Source organism: Morone saxatilis, unplaced genomic scaffold, assembly GCF_004916995.1.
Source record: "Morone saxatilis isolate NCDOM2014 unplaced genomic scaffold, NCSU_SB_2.0 Contig14, whole genome shotgun sequence".
In the NCBI taxonomy this organism is placed as follows: domain Eukaryota; kingdom Metazoa; phylum Chordata; class Actinopteri; family Moronidae; genus Morone; species Morone saxatilis.
The window spans coordinates 3,933,722-3,953,621 of NW_023339696.1; the positions used below are offsets into that span (position 1 = coordinate 3,933,722).

Here is a 19,900-nt window from a genome sequence, read left to right on the forward strand (position 1 = left end):
CATTGATGCTGTGGTTTGTTCAGTCTGTTGCTGACCTTACTTTACAGCCTGACATATGGATTCAATTGCCTTTCGCTGATGAGTAGTGTTCATTTCTAAAGATGGGCAGAACCAGATGGGAGGAATGCTTAAAATGCAACAATGGCTTTGTTTATAGCTATTCCCATAGCTATAAACATAGCTATAAACATAGCCATAAGTTTACTATTCCCATTATAATGGCTTTAAAAGTAACGTTGTGAGGCAGCTGGACTCGCAAGATCACAATATCACAAGATAAAAAACAATGCCCCATACAAACACCTACATTTAGAAAAAAGAGGCCACAACTTGCAGAGGGGTAGTTTAAATGTTTCATAGATTGATAAACGATTTAACCTGTTTATTTTATGGCTGTGTTCTTTCTGCGCTTGCCTGTCTTGAAGTAAATGTGTGAGGATGTAAGTTTCTCCACTTCCAAAAACTGGCAGCTTCCAACCTGAACTCGACCTCTGCGCTTGTTTCTTCTGGGTTTCTGAGTTTGTTCCTGATGCAAACTCTTAAAGAACTGAACAATATTGGACACCTAGACAGCAGGAAAACAAGACATAACGACCAAAGCCAGGATAGACCGAAGTGTTGAACAAATTAAAAACTGTTGGAAAACTTTGAAGACCGCCTGTTACAAAGCTAAATTCCAAAACAACAAAAGGGGATTCGGCCGAATCAAATTCTGGTTTTATAAAAACATCGTCAAATTTACAGCTTTTGCGCACAGCTGTTCTGATTAAATGAGTTTACGCAAGACTACTCATAGTTATAAACCTTGAATCCTGTAATGGCACATCACTGCAACTCTACGCACAGTGCAGATGATGGACATGTCCATTAAAGCAGGAGATCGGAGCAGAGATGAGATGGCCGGGATCAATGTTTCGACAAGCAGAAAATACTGTACATCTATATAGACCCGATCCAGGATTATCTGAACATGTCAGCCTTGGCGGCGCACAGCATCTGGCTGTGAGAGCAAAGAGATGGATTTGTCGAGAGAATGTAATAAGCCTTTTTTTTTCAGCTTTCTCGTCCCATCGTAAATTAAAATCTATTTTAGTGTACTCCACTCTAGTAAGAACGGGGACATCAGCAAGTTATTTACAGCTTCAAAACCTGTTAGATACATACTTCTCACATCAGTTCAGCGCTTGACATCTGACCTCTGGTCATTAGTTTGATGAGAAAGTGAGAGACTTGGACAGTTTTATGAAATCATTTCTTGTTATGGTCACTCCAGTGATTAACTGTAGAATTTGGAGCTCTATAAGTAGTAAAGTAAAGAAGAGATGACACATATCTGAAAAGGAAACAAATCCTTTCTCAGCCATGTCCAAAACAACCTGCAAGCCCGTTCACACACATCCCATGACACCCAACACTCACATCCAAGTCCCGCCCCTTTTTATATAAATTCAAGGACTCTAAATTTTGGTATTTTTGAGATATTGGTTGAAATTAAATACATGATTCAGAGGCCTGTTTTGCCTTTTTCCCTCACATCCACTCACACCTGCATACACACATGATCTCATCTCTTTTAGATCACTCACCTGCCCTGTTGATCTCGATGATCTCCTCCTGTGCCAGTGGGCAGTCTCCGGTACCCATCATGCTGCCAGATCCCACCATTCCCGGCCCGAGCACATTGCCCATCAGCCTGTGCGGCGAGGCGGTTGCCATGGCTAGGGCGTCTGGCTTGCAGTAGTTGGGGCTGCCCGGCTGTGGTGCTCGGGGGATGTGCTTGTTCCTCTTCTTGGGGAGTTTCTGCTTGGCCATGGCCAGGGAGTAGTACATGCCGAAGTTGTTGACGATGACAGGCACAGGCATGGCGATAGTCAGCACACCGGCCAAGGCGCAGAGGGCACCGACCAGCATTCCCGACCATGTCTCGGGGTACATATCCCCGTAGCCCAGCGTGGTCATGGTCACCACAGCCCACCAGAAGCCGATGGGGATGTTCTTGAAGTTGGTGTGGGCCGCAGCTGTCGGATCGTCTGGATCTGCACCGATGCGTTCGGCGTAATAGATCATGGTAGCAAAGATGAGGACGCCCAGCGCCAAGAAGATGATGAGCAGCAGGAACTCGTTGGTGCTCGCCCGCAGAGTGTGGCCCAGGACACGCAAACCCACAAAGTGGCGGGTCAGCTTGAATATACGCAGGATACGGACAAAGCGCACCACGCGCAGGAAGCTCAGCACGTCTTTGGCTGTTTTGGAGGAGAGGCCGCTCAGCGCCACCTCCAGGTAAAAGGGCACGATGGCCACAAAGTCTATGATGTTAAGGGCGCTGCGGAAGAACTCTGCCTTGTCGGGGCAGAAGATGACGCGCAGCATCACCTCAATGGTGAACCAAATGACGCAGACGCCCTCCACATATGTCAGCCATCCATCTGTGACAACCTCATACACTATCTGCAGGGTGAAAGAACAAAATGAAGGGTTAGTTAATTTTTATCAAGCTGTTACTCATTCATTTATTCATTCATTACAAGGTAGCTTTGTTCCACCATACAATTGTGCATTTCTGTGTTTTATAGTGCCCTTTTCTCACATCTAGGGTTGCAGCGGTGTACTGATACCATGGTATACTGTTTCATTCTGTTAAGGGTCATTGTAATTGATGATAATAATGTAATATAATACTCTTTACAGTTACACTACTCACTTCCTATCAAAAGTTTCTTTAGCAATTTCTCATTAACATAATTTGTCATTGTAGGCATACGTCGTCCATTAATTCCTGATAATGGGCAACTCATCGGGCATCATCCCTTACATAACTCATATGAAGTTGATCCTAACTAACTTATAGCAAACCCCTTCCATCACAGGTAATGTTCAGTATTACCTCAGCTAACTCATCAAGCTACTTGGTGCTATTGTCCAAAAGGGCTTCATGTTATTCATCCTGTACTGCTGTACTGACTCATTAGCTATCTACATCAATCATTGGATGGCTAGCTAACTAATAAATCTCCATTAATCCTTAGCAAACTAGTTAACAAAATTGAACCTACGGTTGATGTAGCTTGACTAGCTAATTAGCTAGTCTTTTGTCATGCGAACATTAGTTTACTTAAGATATTGCTTTTATCTGTTAACCCTCTTCAAAATGTAGTTTTCTTATTCAACATAGTCAGACCTAGCATAGCATATGCTTTCTAAATAGGCAGGAATGTAGGGGTGTTAAAAATATTAAAAGATATTGAATCGCAATATTTTATCTTGTATCGACTCTCAGAAACACGCATTGATTTTTGTGGTTAAACCCCCAACCTCTACATAGCAGTGTTGTAAACATAAGCTGAGGGCTATAATGTTACGATAAATAAAAATGCTGATGCCACTGTTCTGGTTGCATAAAAAAAGTTTAAAAAAAATTAACTGAGATTTTATGACAGTTGTTATAAAATTAAATAATTTGTTTATTAAATCACAATATATTGCTTAGCGTAGAGTATCGCAATACATCACAATATATTGAATCATAACCCTTCTATGTCTTTCTTTCTTCTTGCCAATACACATCCCTACAGGAAAGGAGAAAGTTGACCAAAGGGACGGGGCTTAGGAAGGGTCAAGTACGTTAAATAATAAAGAGCCAGTCCACCGTTTTACACATAAATGTCAGTTTACTAGTTATGGGCTGTACTACTCAGCCTGTGCTTTGTTTGTGTAATGAGTTCTGCAGATCTGGAGGAGCTTGGTCAAGTCTAAGAAACAGTGTTTATCTTGGCTTGAGCTAGGAGACATCAAAATTAGGGGCATGGGCTTATGAATGGATGCTCTAGGTTGCATCTTGGGATTTGTAGTGTAGAGCGTTTTTGGTAATTGACCCATACCAGGGACTAAAAAAGGTTTCCTTGGTCTCTGCTGCTTCCTTCTTTAATCATTAATCTTTTAATCTGTCTCCCAAATCTCACAACTTCAAAGAAAAGCAACACTGCATTTGCTGGAGTGTCCCTTTAAAGGTCAATTCACTAAAACTTCAGTGTACCTCCTCATGTGTCGTGTTGTCAACGGTGACAAGCTCCGTTTTATTATAGATGGTGTTGAAGGCTTCGTGGGTCTCCAGGCAGAAAGTGGAGATGGAGAGGAGGATGAAGAAGAGTGAGCCAAACGCCACATACTGCAGAGAGAGAAACAGAGACAGGGTGTTACAATTTGCACATCATCTCCTTTTATTTAAACAACACTACAGGACACTGTCACACCTACACACCCACATTTTCCTGGCCAGTTTCAGCCTTTGTCATTAGTATTTTGGTGTTCATGTGCTTGCTGGTGGAGGAGGAGGGGTTTGGGCCATTGCAGCATGTGGAAAGCAGTAGTTATGCCAACAGGTTGCAGACAGGGGGCGCCAATAACACACCGAGGAGAGTGAAGAAATGCTGTTAATTCATTGCAAATGTCCTGACTGCTGCAATCCCATTGATAACAGCACAGACAGAGAGATAGAGGGAGGGAGGGGAAGGATGATGGATGGGGAGTGTAAAAGTAATGAGGTACATAGTGTATCTGTGTGTGTGTGTTTGTGTGTGTTTGAGAGAGAGAAAATAGATACACAGTGTACGTAAAGTGAAAATAAGTGGCTACATGAACAACGAAGGAATAAGGTGCATACTACTGGGAGCACCATTATGAAAACACACACAACCTGTATCATAGAACTTCAACAGATGTCTATTGCTGTGTGTATATGTAAATCCAACACACGTACTGTAGGTTGAGCAGCTTTTTTTCCAATCAGCACAGGATCAATAATCATCTATTTGTCTTAGAACACCGATACACACACAATCAACCTGCAAATCATTCATATATTTTATGAAACGTATTATCAGTCATTTTCTGTGCAGTGCTCATGTGTATATAATGAGATTTCCTTTTCTCTGCAGCATCCCCCTGCCCCCCGACTATTCCTTGCCCTCACATCTCTCTCACACTCTGCATCCCCCCTCTCCAATGCCTCTCTCTCTCTCTCTCCTCTTGCTCTATGCAGTGCACTGCCTGGATGTGTTGGGGTCCTCAGTGTGTGTGCGGAGTAGCAATGGTCTTCTTAAATGCCGGGATAGATGTCTATGTTCTCAAATCTCAAGAACATCATGTAGGCTCGTTTTCAAAATCTCTTTCCTTCCTTCCTCTGATTTTTTAAATTTATATTTTTTCTATACTCACCAATTAGTGGATACACATATAGACAATAAGGACATATTAAAAAATATAAAATACAAAAACATTTAAGGACACTGACTGGTAACGGGACAGTGTATATGTGAATAATATATAATAATACTAATAATTCTACTAATAATAATCATCTTCATCATTATCATCTTTTATGCATACTATGCATTGCATTAAAAAAAATCACAAACAACCAATTTTGAGCAGAAATTAATTTTTTTAAATAAAATATGCAAGGCAACATGAAACTCTTAACTAACAAAAGCTGGACCTTGAATATTAATGTTCCTCTCCACGGTTTATGTCCAGTAAAAGCGAGGGCTCCCTCTTCAGACTACTTTGTCTTAACTGTTGTTGTGTTTGATGAGCTCAGGCTGCAGGTAGGTACATTATTAGAGAGACACACAGTGAACTGGTGCTAACTGATTCCAAAAGAGACAGGGAGCCAGTGTGAAGATGTTTTCTGTATTCCTTTTTACTTCTTTTGGTTAAGACTCTAGCAGCTGCATTATGTGCAAGCTGAAGTTTGTTCAACTTGGTCTGAGTTATACTGAGTTTTTTTAGGTCAGTCTACATGGTTACCTAGTACTGTGCTGTCTATCAGATAAACCAGTATACCAGTTTTAATTTCCTGTATGATATGAATTTTTTCATATACCGCCATACCAGTGAACGGCTGAAACAACTGCTGTAACCCTTTAATAGGCAGCCATATTGTTTTTACCATAAAGAGCGCTATGGTCGTGGTAAGCTGTGCAGCGTATATTAAGAGGGGAGCCCTATTAACTACTACTACTAATAGTTAGACCTCTTTAACACAACAATTAATGAACCACAACTAACAGGGCAAAATACCATGACAGACAACAATTTGTGACTATTTGCTCACTATTAAGTCACTATAAACCTATATAAAGGCCCACTCATGCAAAAATAAATACTTTGATATACAATGAAACTGTGCATCGTCTGCATAGCAATGAACTGTCACATCATGTTGCTGAGTAACTGGAACATATATGGTGGGGGCAGATAATAATGATGATGATAAATGGAACATTTTGTCATAGCAGGAAAGGCAGGTGTAACTAATTCATGATGGCAGCAATAGTTACAGTACTTAGATTTAAAACCAGTCAAACCACGTCAGAACCACTTTCTGTGTGTGTGATTAGTATGTGTGTGCATACTCACATCTCACACACTGTCGGTAAGATTAGTGGTTAACTTCCCGCTGTGTGTGTTTGTGTGTGTCTGGGTGTCTGCTAACATGCAAAGTGCACATACAGTGCATCTGTAGTACCTGTGTGTTCAAGCACGCACATGCATCTACGCTCAAATGTGTTGGCTTAAGTATATACATGTGTAAGTATGCTGCCATGTATGTGTGTACATGTTTGCGCGTGTGTGTGTGTCAGGTCAGTGATGAAGACAGACGGATGAAGTCTTGCTCTAATCCTCAGGGAGCACATCAAGTCCCACAGCTTATTATCATGGTCTAATTTAACACTGCTATCTAGAGCTGCCCTGGATACACACACATACATACACGCACACACACACATTCTCGAGCATTTTCGAGGTGTTGGAGGGTTATTAAAAGCAGATACAGAAGGATACACAGCAAAAACATCCCCTCATTTAATTTTACAACTTGCCTTGGCAAGCTCCTTCTTTAAATGGATGCTGCACCTTTTAAAAATCCATTTTTGGTATACACTGTACACAAGATGAGTATACACTGAATATACATGTGGTCTTGCTGCAGTATCGCTCACCCTCTTTTATTTTGGTATTATATACAGTTTATTGATGCAGGGGAATTATCTGTGCACCCCTTTTCCGGTCAGATATGTGATTAACATAATTTATTTTTATTTTAAATTATACAATTATCAGACAGGGATGTCTGTTTGTTCTGCCAGAAGCTTTAATAAATTTACTTTCTATCCAGTTTTAAGACACATTTATACCACTAAGAGTGCAAAAAGTAGAACATCAGAAGAAGGCATCCGTACAACAACTGTAACCACTGCAGTATGAACACATTCAGTGACATTCAGCCTCTAACCAGTCAGATTACAAGACTCTATGAAGTGGTACTAAAAGTGCCCTGCCCCTTTTTTTAAGAAGAAAAATATAACTAAAAACAATTAATCGATGAAAATAATTAAATTAAAATTAAAATAGTTCCCAATTAATTTAATAGTTGACAACTAATTAATTGATCAACTAATCATTGCAGCTCTAACACACAACCACTTACACATGATACAGTACACATTTCTTACCAACAAACCCACCAAATTGGTGTGTTTGTTTTCTGATCAAACCTGTATCATCAGGATGACGTAATTTCTATGTGCCTTCCCAAACATTTACAAATCACTGTTGGAAAATAAATCCATTTTATGATATGAAAACACTAATGTTTGGTAAGGTTAATGCACAAAAATGACTCTGTTAAAGAAGCATTTCCCCCGTGGAAACATTAATCTTTATTGAAAGTGGGTTATATATGTAGTCGAAATGTAACATCAATTTTGAATTTGGTGCCTATGTTGGACCGAGAAAAGGGTGTTTGTAGCTCACCCCCTCTACAAATGGATATGAGCTTCCTGCTCGTCCAGTGGATGCAAAATGGATGATTTTTCAGTCATTGCGCAGCAGGAAGGTGCAACACTGAAAATCCGTATTGTGTTCCCGTCTGCAGGGGAAAATTGGGGAGGTAATGGTGCGACGAGCCATTCAAAATAATGGACCCGGGGTGGTCTAGACCGATTACAAAGCGTTAATGTGCATAAAGTGGGTGAAGTGTCCCTTTAAGGGGTAAGTTAAAATGTCTACCACCATTGGTTAAAGTTAGGGGTGCTTTGTTGTCATGGTTACAGTAATAAACACTAGGTTTGAGAACAATTGTGGTTATAACCCACAACACTGACTTGTGGTTGGAATTAAATAAAACAATGGTCTCCTGTGTCTGATGTTTTGCTGACCATCTATCCACCCCCGCCTCCTCCCTACACAGGTTATGTTGCTCAATAATAACGGCAATCTAGATCCTCTTTGGCTTCTGCCATAATAGCTAACTTTTTAATTTAGGTGCACCCGATAATACAGTGTCAACCTCACATGCTGCAGAATAAATAGTCATGTAAATCAAAATCTGATATTCTATATTTCAGGTGTACCAGTGCGACCAATGAAAATGCTTAGTTCAAAATAATTTCCCCCTGGGACTATTAAAGTATTTCTGATTCTGATTCTGATTCTGATTAGTTGCACTTTGGTTGCATGTCCGACTGGTGCCCTCCATTCATCTACAGGTGGCGGTAATACTGCAAAACAATATGCATCAATCCACAAGATACTTTTACAGCAGCCATTTTGACATGAAATAGTAGGGTAAACACAAGTGTTACCAATGATACTAATTAATATTCTGTTCCATTTAGGTCAAACGGAGTCAGGGGGCTGCTATTGATTGTGCTGTTGTTGGCTCACTGGAAACGCTCAGCTCCACTAGATGGAACACAACATTTAGTATCATTGGTAACACCTGTGTTTAACCTACTATTCCATGTCAAAAGGGCTGCTGTGCTTTACAGAAAAAAAATCTGATGAAAATAAACAAAAGAACAAACAACATAAAAACACTGGGAAATAAAGTTACAAGGCAAGTGCAGGAGGGTAAAATCCATCAACTCTTTCCTATAAATGAAAGTTTTAGAAGATATTTAAACAATGCTAATGATGTAGCCTGTCTGATTTCAGTAGGAAGGTAACAATTGTTATGTCAACAACTAAGTCAAGTGTTTATGATTAAATGGGAATATCGTATTCAGGGAAAAGAAAACCCTGCAGCAGAACTGGACCATCAGCAGTGAATACTGAACACAGCTGTGTAATAAATAGCCACACACAATATTATACTACCATTATAACCACGCAGAGTCTTTTTGACGCCAGTATGAATCTATTTCTGTTGTCAGATGACAGTCTGCATATGAAATCCTGTAGGCCTAGATGAGATCTTTCAGTGGGAAACACCTTCTACCAGCCAAATGCTGCCCAAATGTGTCTGGCTGGTGAGTCTGTCTGCTCTGCCAGACACTTTGGCAAGTAACCAGCCATCATTTGGCAATATAGTTGGCTGGTAAAATAATGTGATTGTCTTACTGGTTGATATAAGGGCTTTAGCTACCACTGTGGCCAGCTGAGGGTTAATTTTTTTTTGATGTTTGATGCTTTGACTTTACAAACACCTGATACAGACTGAGACACACATGGATTTTCACAATACAGATGATAAACCAATAATACTATTTTACAACCAGCTATATGTGTATGTGTATAAGGGGCCTGTATCAAAAAGCAATATTAGTGACCTAGCCAGCTATCTTTTAGGTTGACTTTCCAGTATCATGAAGATGGGTTTTAACTGTGGTAAATCACCATACTAATCTGTGCTACATGGTTGACCTTCTCCGGAGCAGACCAAAACCTGCCAAAAGCCCTCCGACTGACCACTCAGCTGATGTGAGCAGCAGGAACTGATCTACAGATCTGGATGTACAGATCTGGAGAATCATTTGCTTTTTTGATAGAAGATTGAAGAGTTTTTTAAAGAATCATTTGTCTACTCTGAATTTTTCATGAAAGTAAACTCCATTTTTGATACTACTTATGATCATCATTTTGTCAACAATAGCATTTCAATGTATTTACATTTAGTAATTACCTCTATAGTAGTTTTCATTGTTAATGGCGGGGTCCACCATTCCTATGCTAGATTCGAATTGTCTTCACTTATAAGGAATTGCGAAGATAATCAGGTGTCATTAATATCAGCTACACTGTTTTCTGATTATTCTTTTACAGCTCCATCTGAGTCTGATTGAATTAACTTATTATTTAAGTTAGCTAATGCTAAGGCAACAGTTCCTACTGCTGCTGCTTCATATAATAAGCATTCAACTGGCAAAACTCGGGCTGGCTTTTATTGTCACAGGAAACACATTTGTCACCATGTTTTGCACCAATAGCAGTCGTTATCATTATCAATAAAATATCAATTCATTATTAATAATAAAACAACCTTGTTTGGCTGCTGAAATCTTAAAAAAAAAATTGACATTACAATTTTTATATTTGTACTGGCTGTATGATTTTATACAACCCACAATATGTGTATACTTATTTTAGGCTCTTTTCCTGATCTCTTCCTAGCTACAGTTATCGCTGAATGGTTTTAGGAGAAAACTAGAAAAATGTAAAAACAACCAAAAGGTATAACATAAAAAGAGGTCACGATGAACAAATCCTCCACATCCTCATTCTACTTGTTATTTAACCTACACTAGAACTCATCCTGCTCTTTCTCTTCTTCTCTACTTCCCTTCAGACGTCCCTACTTCGTCCTCTCCATCACGTTCCCTCGCTCCTGCCAGTCATACAGAATGACCTGAATTTCTTCCCATACCTCCTCCCTTGGACAATCTCCTCTCTTTCTTTAGCTTTCTCTCTTTATCTTCTTCATCACTGAGTACCTTTTCTCCCTCCTGCCTCTGCTATTTTCTCCTCTATTTCTGTCACTCTTTTTATACCTTTCTCCTTCATTTGTGTTCTTCCCTCTCTCTCGTCTCTTGGTATCATTAGAGCTCTCATAATTCAAGCCTTGTTATTGCTCCCTTCTCAGTTCTTTCGTTCTTTGTCTTTTCTTTCTGTATGTAGGCTATGTAATATGAAGTGGGTTGTTAGTAGTGACAAACCCAGACAAGTATTACCTGACTCTGCAGTTCACAATGAGGTATTTTTTTAGCCACATTTAGCTCTTTGTTTCGTTGTGTATCTCACTCACGTTTCTAGCTTCACAGGGCAGCTATTTTCAGCAAAAAAGCTGCGTAGCACCAAACACCGGACATGTTATTTGAACTTACATTCATCAGGAGAACAGAAACATGACTCACAGTGAATGCTAATGTTGCTCTGTGTCTGCTGGATGTGTAAATAGACAGTTAGTCTACATATTTTTTCAGGGATTGGTGAAGACCAAGCCAAAGCTAAAGAAGAAGCTAACATTTCTCTGTGTCTGCTGCTGTTTAAATAAGAACTTGCCCCATGCCCCAATAATAGTTGAGTAAGCCTCGGTCAACTTTCTCCTTTCCTGTACTAAGATATGCTAGGTGTGTTGCCTGTCTATGTTGAAATCACATTTAGAAGATGGTTAAAAGATAAGTTATCTAGCTAATGTTAGCACAATGCTATCTAACCAGTTAATTTACATCAATTGTTAGTTAGCTAACATTCTACTTACACACGTCGCATTTTTAAATAAAGGAAAGGAAAAAGCTGAGCAGTAGCTAGCTAAACAGCACAGAGCAGGGGACTTAGGAAGGGTCAATTGTATAATGATGATAATGCTTTTCTGCTCCCTTGTGGCTAAAAGTCAGTTCATACAGCTAAAATACTAAAACATTTTGCTGACATCTAACTACCCACCTATTAGCTTAAGTAAATAAGAGGAAACCAAGACCAGAAAATACAATAATAATGCTTGTTAAAAGCATTTAAGTGGTCCTACACAAGTTTGCTTGTGTTAGCATATCTGAATAAATAACACTAAAACATCTTCCGGTGATTCAGAAAATACTCATTACCTAAGTACTTGGCTAACAATGTCAATAGTGAGAGAGAGAAGAGGATGGATGAAGGTGGGAGGGATGAAGACAAACAGCAGCAAGTCAGTAAGGGAGAGAGATGTAAAGAATTAGAGGGATGATAGAGGAAATGAAAGAAGATAAGACAATTGCAAGATGGGGATGACGTGAGAAAAAACTGCTCTCAGCTTGGGATGGAGGATCAAAAGCCTCTAATTAGAGTCATTTAGCCTGGCCAGGCTTGAGATCTGTGCCCAAACTCATCACACTGATCCCACTCTGACCTATATGTCAGTGGAGAGAGGGAGAGAAAGAAAACAGGAGGAAAGGCTATACTAACAAAACTACAGAAAGAGAAAGCTGTGGCACGCTAATTGTAAGATGTGACCTCCAGCTGGTGGATATACAGTGAGGAAACCTACCAGGAGTGTAAGCTGGAAAGACTACAGGCTTGTTCACATAGGACACAGAAGCTGATATACCCTGTCTCCTACAAATTACTTTTAAATTCTCATTTGTATTACCAAATACGTTTAGGAAAATTAAACTGCTGTATGTATGATCAGTGGCAAACCTTTGAAGAAGGTCCAACCTTGATGTACCACATGGAATTCATTGGTAGGAGTGTTTACAAAAGGCAGGACTTGGACACCAGAGATCGAGATTCACATGCTGATCTACATATGGTTAGCCGGGTGTGAAGATTTACCCATACAAGTTCAAAATCGGTTTTAACGTTCTAGATGCAACTACATTGGTACGCAGACCCCTGGATCGATCTAAATGTACCATGAACCAGTCGATCGTCGGTTATATAATATGCATCTGTTGACTGAAGCTTTGCTGCTAACAGCGTCTCCACTCTTGTGAAAGGGCAACGTATTGGATCCTAGAAGGAACTAGTAGAAGGACTGGTTAAGGTCAGGAAAAGATTGTGGTTACGGTAAAATCTTTGTAAACTCGCTGAGCATTGAACCATTCTCAACTTCCCAACATCACACCGGCTCTCTTTGAGTTTCAAGGGAATAGTTTAACATTATGGGAAATCTGCTTGTTTGCTGTTTTGCTGAGATTTAGATGAAAAGATCAACACGTTAAATATGAAGCTACAGCACGCCAGATTGATCTGTTTAATCTGTACAAAACCTAAAGACTTGTCATCACCGTGAGGTTTCCAGGCAACAAGAAAATACTTCAGGAAGTGGCTATGCCAGCCAATGACTTGCAGCAGAAGCCAGCACTTTTTTAATATTATTTTCAATAAGATTTAAAATTAATATACCAGCAAACAATTGGCTGTCAAACTCCCGTCTGTGTTTGTTCGGAGATAACTGTAAGTAACGGATCGGTTTGGTACTTTGGACTTTCTCTCTGGTTTGTTTACATAGCCTGTCTGCTCTGTGTGCAGCTGAGTAGAGCGACTGAAACTGCTGTTTTTTCCATCTACGTAGGTGAATTCAGGATTTATTTTGACCGAACCAGACTTCGGGATTGTTGGAACAGTGTAAAGATGAACAAAGACAGTTTTATCTAGTTTATGTCCACTTTGAATGAAGTTATGATGTTACGATGATATGCAAGGGTGGTGTGTGATAGCGAGAGTTTCTCGGTAAACAAAGGGTCTATCTCTGTAAGGATACTTCCATAATGTTGTCAGACACTTATAATAACAATTGGAGTGCATGGCAAAAACAAGCGCTTTTAGTGGACGTAGCTTGACAGGCGCTAGTTAGCTTATGTTGCGGCCACTGCAGCCTGTTTCATGAACATTTTGTCATCTAATCTAAATTATTTCGACCAAACCAGAGTTAGTGATTAATGGAAAGACTGAAATGACTAACAAAGACCGTTTTGGTGAGGTTTATTTCTGTGCCATTGTTTTTGTCTGTGATGCTGGTGTTCTAGTGCAGCATCCAATGCCAAGTACATTTTGTATAACATTTAACCACAAAAAACAGTGTCTTTGTACAGTCTCCAGTGTCAAATGTCAAATAAGTTATGTTCCTCACTGATTTAATTTGCCAAAGTAGATTTGTTGTATAGATATTTTCTTGGAGTCATGGTTGCAAGAGATATAAAAGTAATCAAAAGTCAGGAAACTAGATGAAATGTTTGCACCATTTCAACAAAAATCAATAAAATAGGGAGACTGTCCTCCCAAGAAAAAGAGAGTATCAGTCGTTATGAGCAAGTTATTTTATTATAGAGAAACTAAATCTGCATAGTGAGGAGGTCTGGGTGGATGAATGGATCGACAAAACATAAAACTTTGTTTCCTGTTTCCGGCAAGAATCAACATTGGTCACTGATTTTTGTGTCTTTTAAAGATCCCCTCCAGACATGTATTAAGGCATATATACAAATAGTCTGCTTGGAACAATATATAAAAAAAATATATGAAAATATAATTTCCTCATTAAAATCTTTAAAAAGTCTACCATATTAATAATCCCAGAATCTCAGATTATGCAAATGTTGTTCATTTCCAGTTTTACTGCTGGACACAAGATGTCTCCTACTTCACTGTAAAGTCCATTCTCAGTGGATGTGCACTGGTGGCTTCAAGTTTCTACATCACACTGTACAACCAGGACTGGGGACTTATAAAACTATTTGTGGATGTAAACAATCATGATCGTAGGCCCTGCAACCAACCCCCTAAAATCAGATTTTCACCGAGCACAGAGAAACTTTCAGACAGATGAATGCTGGAAAAACATCTCTAGTGTCAAACTCTGCACCGACATCATTCAAACAGCACACTATAGGAACAAGAAGAACAACTGATTTCTGACTGGAGGGGGCTTTAATCCTGGTACCCTAACCCTTAATTCATTTTTGTGCCTAAATATAACCACACTTCAACCACAGAGGGGCAAGATCAGAAAACCTCTTTTTTTTTGCACCAGTGATGTGTACGAGTTTTGGAGGGCACAGACGAATGATGTCATCCTGCTGATAGGGGCGTCATATCAGAACGCACTAATATGTGTTTTGTTCCAGACGACAGTTACAAACGATCCTATGATTTTGAGTTAAAAATGCGACTGCAGCCCAATGACTATACAAACAGATACTTCATTAATTACATCACATTTTCTCTCCTGTAGCAGTGACGCAGCAACCGGGATGTCCTCTCTTACACTGCAGAAAAGACACACACACACACAGTGTCCCTTGTAAAGGTGACTTCACTACAAATAGCCCGGCTGAAGATTTGCATACTGTTTACTCCCCAGGAGGAGGATACAGCAGTATGTTGGCTGGGATCCCTCCACACACACACACCACACACACACATACACATACACACATCTGAAGTGTGACTTCTGCCAAGTCAGTAAGAATCTAACTGGACAAGCTGTGTGAATATGTGTGTATGTGAGGGAGTGAGAGATGAGAGTGAGACAGGTTCAGGTGAGAGACAGCCTGTATGTGGTCGGCTTGTAGCTGTGTGTTGTTTCAGACAGCAGGAAATGGTGCAGTGCATTAGCTTGCAGTGTGCTACAGTAGCTGGGGCGTCTCAGCACCCCTCCCTCTGTGGATTTCCCACTCTTCCCCCCTCTTGTTCCACTTCATCTTCCTTGTTTGCACTCATTTATCTCCTACTCTTTATCTAGTCGTCTGTCTGGCAGCCTTCATCCTCACTGCGGTTCATGGTTTTCTGCATCGCTCAACCTGTTTGCAGTCTAATTCCTCTATCTCAACCTCTCTCCCTGTTGCTGACAGATGGCGACATGCAGGAGGTGTCAAAGATCAACCTCAACACAAACAAGCACAAAGGTCTGACAATACTGTAATGGATAATATTAAAGGAGCTTTGAAACCAGCAGCAGAGGACTTTTTAGGTCTTACACTCATCTGATAGTTTGGGTAGGAGATGAACTTCTCTCTCAAGCTCTCGTTTTCATTCTTTACACTTCCGTCATTTCTCTCATGTACAGCTGACAGCAATGCTTTCAAGAAGAGACTGTCCTCAAGTGTCAAGACCACAAAGACACGCAAAAGACACTGAGTTCTTGGAGAGAGATAAGGGAGACAGGTGGCTACAGCCGGGAGGAGGCTGTGACTGCAGGCCTCTCACACCATTGTTCGCCACTGCCAACAGTGTGCAAACACGTGGCCAGAGTCGTGCAACCTGATTGGTTTAAAGCACACAGAGTAGGGCTGCAACTAATGATTATTTTTATTATTGGTAAATTCTAAAAGACATTCAGTTGACCATCATAGAAATCTACGAACAGCACATCGAAAAGCTGAAACAGAGATTGTTTTGCATTTAAAAAAAAAAATGAATAAAAGTTGCTGATGGTAATTTCAAGTTAAGTGCAAGGAGCAACCTCCGCTGCTGTAAAATGAGGCCAACAAGGAAGTGCCCAAAACTGCAGTTCCTTCAAGGGCCACTAGCGGCTGGCTGCAGAAGTAAGTCAATCTACACAAGCCCCCATGTTAAAATGCCCAACATTACAGCAAGTAAACATGTTTACAGCCTGGTACCAAAAATAGTTTTGGTCTCTATAACTAATTTCTCTGTTTATGACAACTGTACGGGGAGTGAATTTTTATACAAGCCCTTTGTTTAAATTACATCAAGGCTTAAAATAATACATAATTAAGGGCATGGCTGCTATGAGTGTTGGGTGGGTTTCGTCACAGTGGGTTGGTTTCAGTAACTAGGCTTCATTCAGCCTGAATTTGTTATATTTATTATACAATTATTTACAGCCTACAATTGAGCTTCAGAGCAGTATTTCTGATCACAAGAATAAGAGAACTATTTACAGAATAATATTTACAAGTACGGACATTAACACATTTTACTCACTTCATGTTCATACAAAGTACATTATATAAACTGGATACTCCCTTCCTCCCTCCTCAGAAAGACAGACACAGCAGCCTACTATAGCCAACCAGTCTTAGCCTTGCATAAAACACCCAAAGCACTTTGATAGTAATTGCCGTCAGGCCTTCAGCAGACGTATGCGTAAGCAAAGCTGGACTGCACTGAATCAGCAAGGAGGGGGATGGTGGTGGTAGTGCTGGTGGTGGAGGGAAGAGGATCGATGGGACTCTTTTGGATGAAAAACAAAAGAGCCTTGATGTCTTTTCATTATAAATCGATAGATTAAATCTCATCAATCACAACGCATCTCCATAAGACATAAAAACAGCCAGTCAGGCAGAGTTTGGATCTCCTTTCCCCTGCGCTGCAGTATGCCCAGGTGGTGTACGCTCGTAGAATAACTAGCAAAAGAGCCCATTTAGGGAGAAAAAGACATATTTATTCCTGGCTAATTTAATCTGCTAAGCAAGGCAGTTTGTGCTCGAAAAGATTGGGCAGAGGGGGAGGGAGCAGGACCGGTGGCGGGAGAGCAGACAAGTTACAAGCTAATGTAATGCCTAGAGCTCCCCACTGTGCTATAATGACACGGACCAACGGATAGCCAAGGTAGAACATTGAGAAAGGAAGGCTGGAGGAGGAGGAGAGGTGCTGTCACAAAGCGACAGAGCTCTGGCACTGAGAGAGCCACCCATCCATATACTGGCTACAGTACTAAAACAGCCCCGAGCCGCACTGCACAACCTGCTGCTGCATCTAAGTGTGTGCACATCTAGATTGAAACCACTTGGTGGAGTAGATTTTACGTGCGTATATAAGAGCAAGAAGAGTTATCGAAAAACAAAGCAAAAACTCAAGCTAACAGAATGATTAAAAAGCAGGAAGCCCCAGAGAGAAACCTGAAAAAGTGGTGTGAATGGCTCTCCTCCTCCTTCCTCTCTTGCTCTGCTGTAGCGCTGCTGCAGGCCACAGATTGCTGCAGTGCTTCGCTCGGTGCAGAGCTAGCTCCAATACACTAAGTAGGGAGGACGTAGCTCTGCCAAATAGTGCCCAAGGCTGCCAAGGCTCAGAGTGAGGGCCAAAAGCAGCTGCTGCCAGAAAGTGAATACCGCATGTACCTGGGGGATAGAACAGGCCAGTAGGGGCGCTGTCTGGCCCTTCCTGCTGAGGTGGTCATTGATACAGAGCCCCACCCCCACTACTTCCTAATTACAGCTTCACCCCCACGACAACCAGTTTTTAATCACAGACATGCGGCAAAATTAATATTTTTTGAGATTTTTTTAAATCAAAAACTGCCCCTGTGCTTGTTGTTGCTACATATGCACATATGGTCCATGTATGTCTGACACAGTATTATTGATGTAATATACATATAAGTTACATATACCTCATCAGACTGCATCAAGAAAACGAAAAAACTTGTTTTTAAAAAGTCTTAATATTCTGAATTAAACACATTGGGTTTTTTTTGGAGCTGATGATGGAAGTAGCTAATGAGTGAGGCCATCTTGTTCCCTTCTCATCTCTGTTAAGAGCTGCACATGTAAAAATACCTATAGGGCAGGTCATACGAATCGGGCTATAATATTGATTGTAAGTCAAAGTATTGGACAAATTGAAATTCTGACCTCACCATGGATCTAAATGAAAAGTTAAAGGATAACCAAAGTTATTACAAGTCACCCTGAGGGTAACATGAGTGTCTGAACCAGCTAACAGTTGTTGATATATTTCAGCCTAGAATAAAGTGGTGCACTGACCATCCCTAGAGCCACACTGCTAGCATGGCTAAATAGGCTTATTAAATTCAGATTACTCCACATTTGGTGCTCTAGTGATTATTTGGGGCAGCAGGATATATGGGATTGCGTTAAAATAAACTACAATGTGTGTGTTCATGGTAATGAAGGAACATGTCACCCAGTGCAACAGTCTGGCTTTTAAATGTGTTTTGGGGATAGATTTGTATTTAACAAAACCGACATGGAACCAATACAGATTTTCCTTCATACTTTTTTTGCCATTATGGACTTAAAATATGTCTTAAATTGCATTCATAATGGTCTTAAAAGGGTCTTAAAACACTTAAATTTAACCTGTTCAAATCCACAGAAACCCTATGCAGCCTTTTCAGCTGTTTGGAATTGCTCCACATACATATTTATTTAATGTACTACAAGGAGTTTTTGGTTATGAAAGAGTCTCTATATGACCCAAATAAACACACAAGACTATCAGGGAGAAGACTGGCTATTTCCATATACAATAGTTATTCTGATTGCCTACCGCCAGATCAGTAGGATTCCTCCTGAAATAAGAGTGGGTGGAAACACTACCGCTTTTGTCCACAGGCACCGCCAAAATCACACACATCAACACTAAAAGTTCCTCTTGGGAGGTTTAAGAACCCTTTACGTTGAAATGTTGATATTTAGTTACCTTTTAAAGAGAGAAGCATCCATAGTAATACAGGACAGATTGAGGATAGCTGCATGAGGGAGGACTGGATGACTGGATGAAGCCTCCCACTGTCCACTATAATGATTGACAGCTGGGCCCCGCCTGCCTGCCCCGTATTGATGTTTTAACTGGCCGGTTTGATGAGGTCATTTACTGAGGAGAGCACTCTGCTAAGGTCATACATTGATCTCCTATTTTTTCATGTGTGTTTGTGTGTGTCGGTATATCGTGTGGGTGTTCTTAGCTCATGAAAAACAGAATCAGTCGAATTACCAATAGGGCAGTGACATAAGTGAGATCCCTGCAGATCTGAGCACAAATATACGGTAATTGTCTTTGTGTATTTGTGTGTGTATGGGACTGACAGTGACGTAATTACAAGAGTGAGACGTTTAAAGAACTTCCTTTTGTCTTGAAACCCCACAACAGAAAAAAGAGAACTGGCGCAGGTACAAGACTGGGGATGTAGCTCAACTATCAACCCACTGACCCACACACACACACATATTCACATAATACTGCAGAGCCCCAGAGACCAAGCAGCTGGTCGTGTTCCTAGGCTGAATGGACAAGCGATGGATGGAGAGCAGACTCAGCTATCCAGCAAACTGGAACTGTCCTAAAAATGTCAGTGTTGGTCATATGTTGACAAGGGCCTCTCGTGGCCGTTCACATAATGACTGTTGTTTTTCAGAAGCAGTGAGAGAAGGTC

General features: G+C 40.5%; 1 protein-coding gene across 1 annotated transcript in view; it reads right to left on the bottom strand.

Annotated features, from left to right (window-relative positions):
* The window catches only part of LOC118323245 (potassium voltage-gated channel subfamily C member 1-like), a gene marked incomplete in the record, with an annotated part of 69,251 nt that overhangs the window by 30,964 nt on the left and 18,387 nt on the right, over positions 1-19,900 (bottom strand). Inside the window, 2 exon segments of the mRNA XM_035655188.1 lie at positions 1,587-2,448; positions 4,034-4,165. Coding sequence (XP_035511081.1) covers positions 1,587-2,448; positions 4,034-4,165 — 994 coding nt within the window.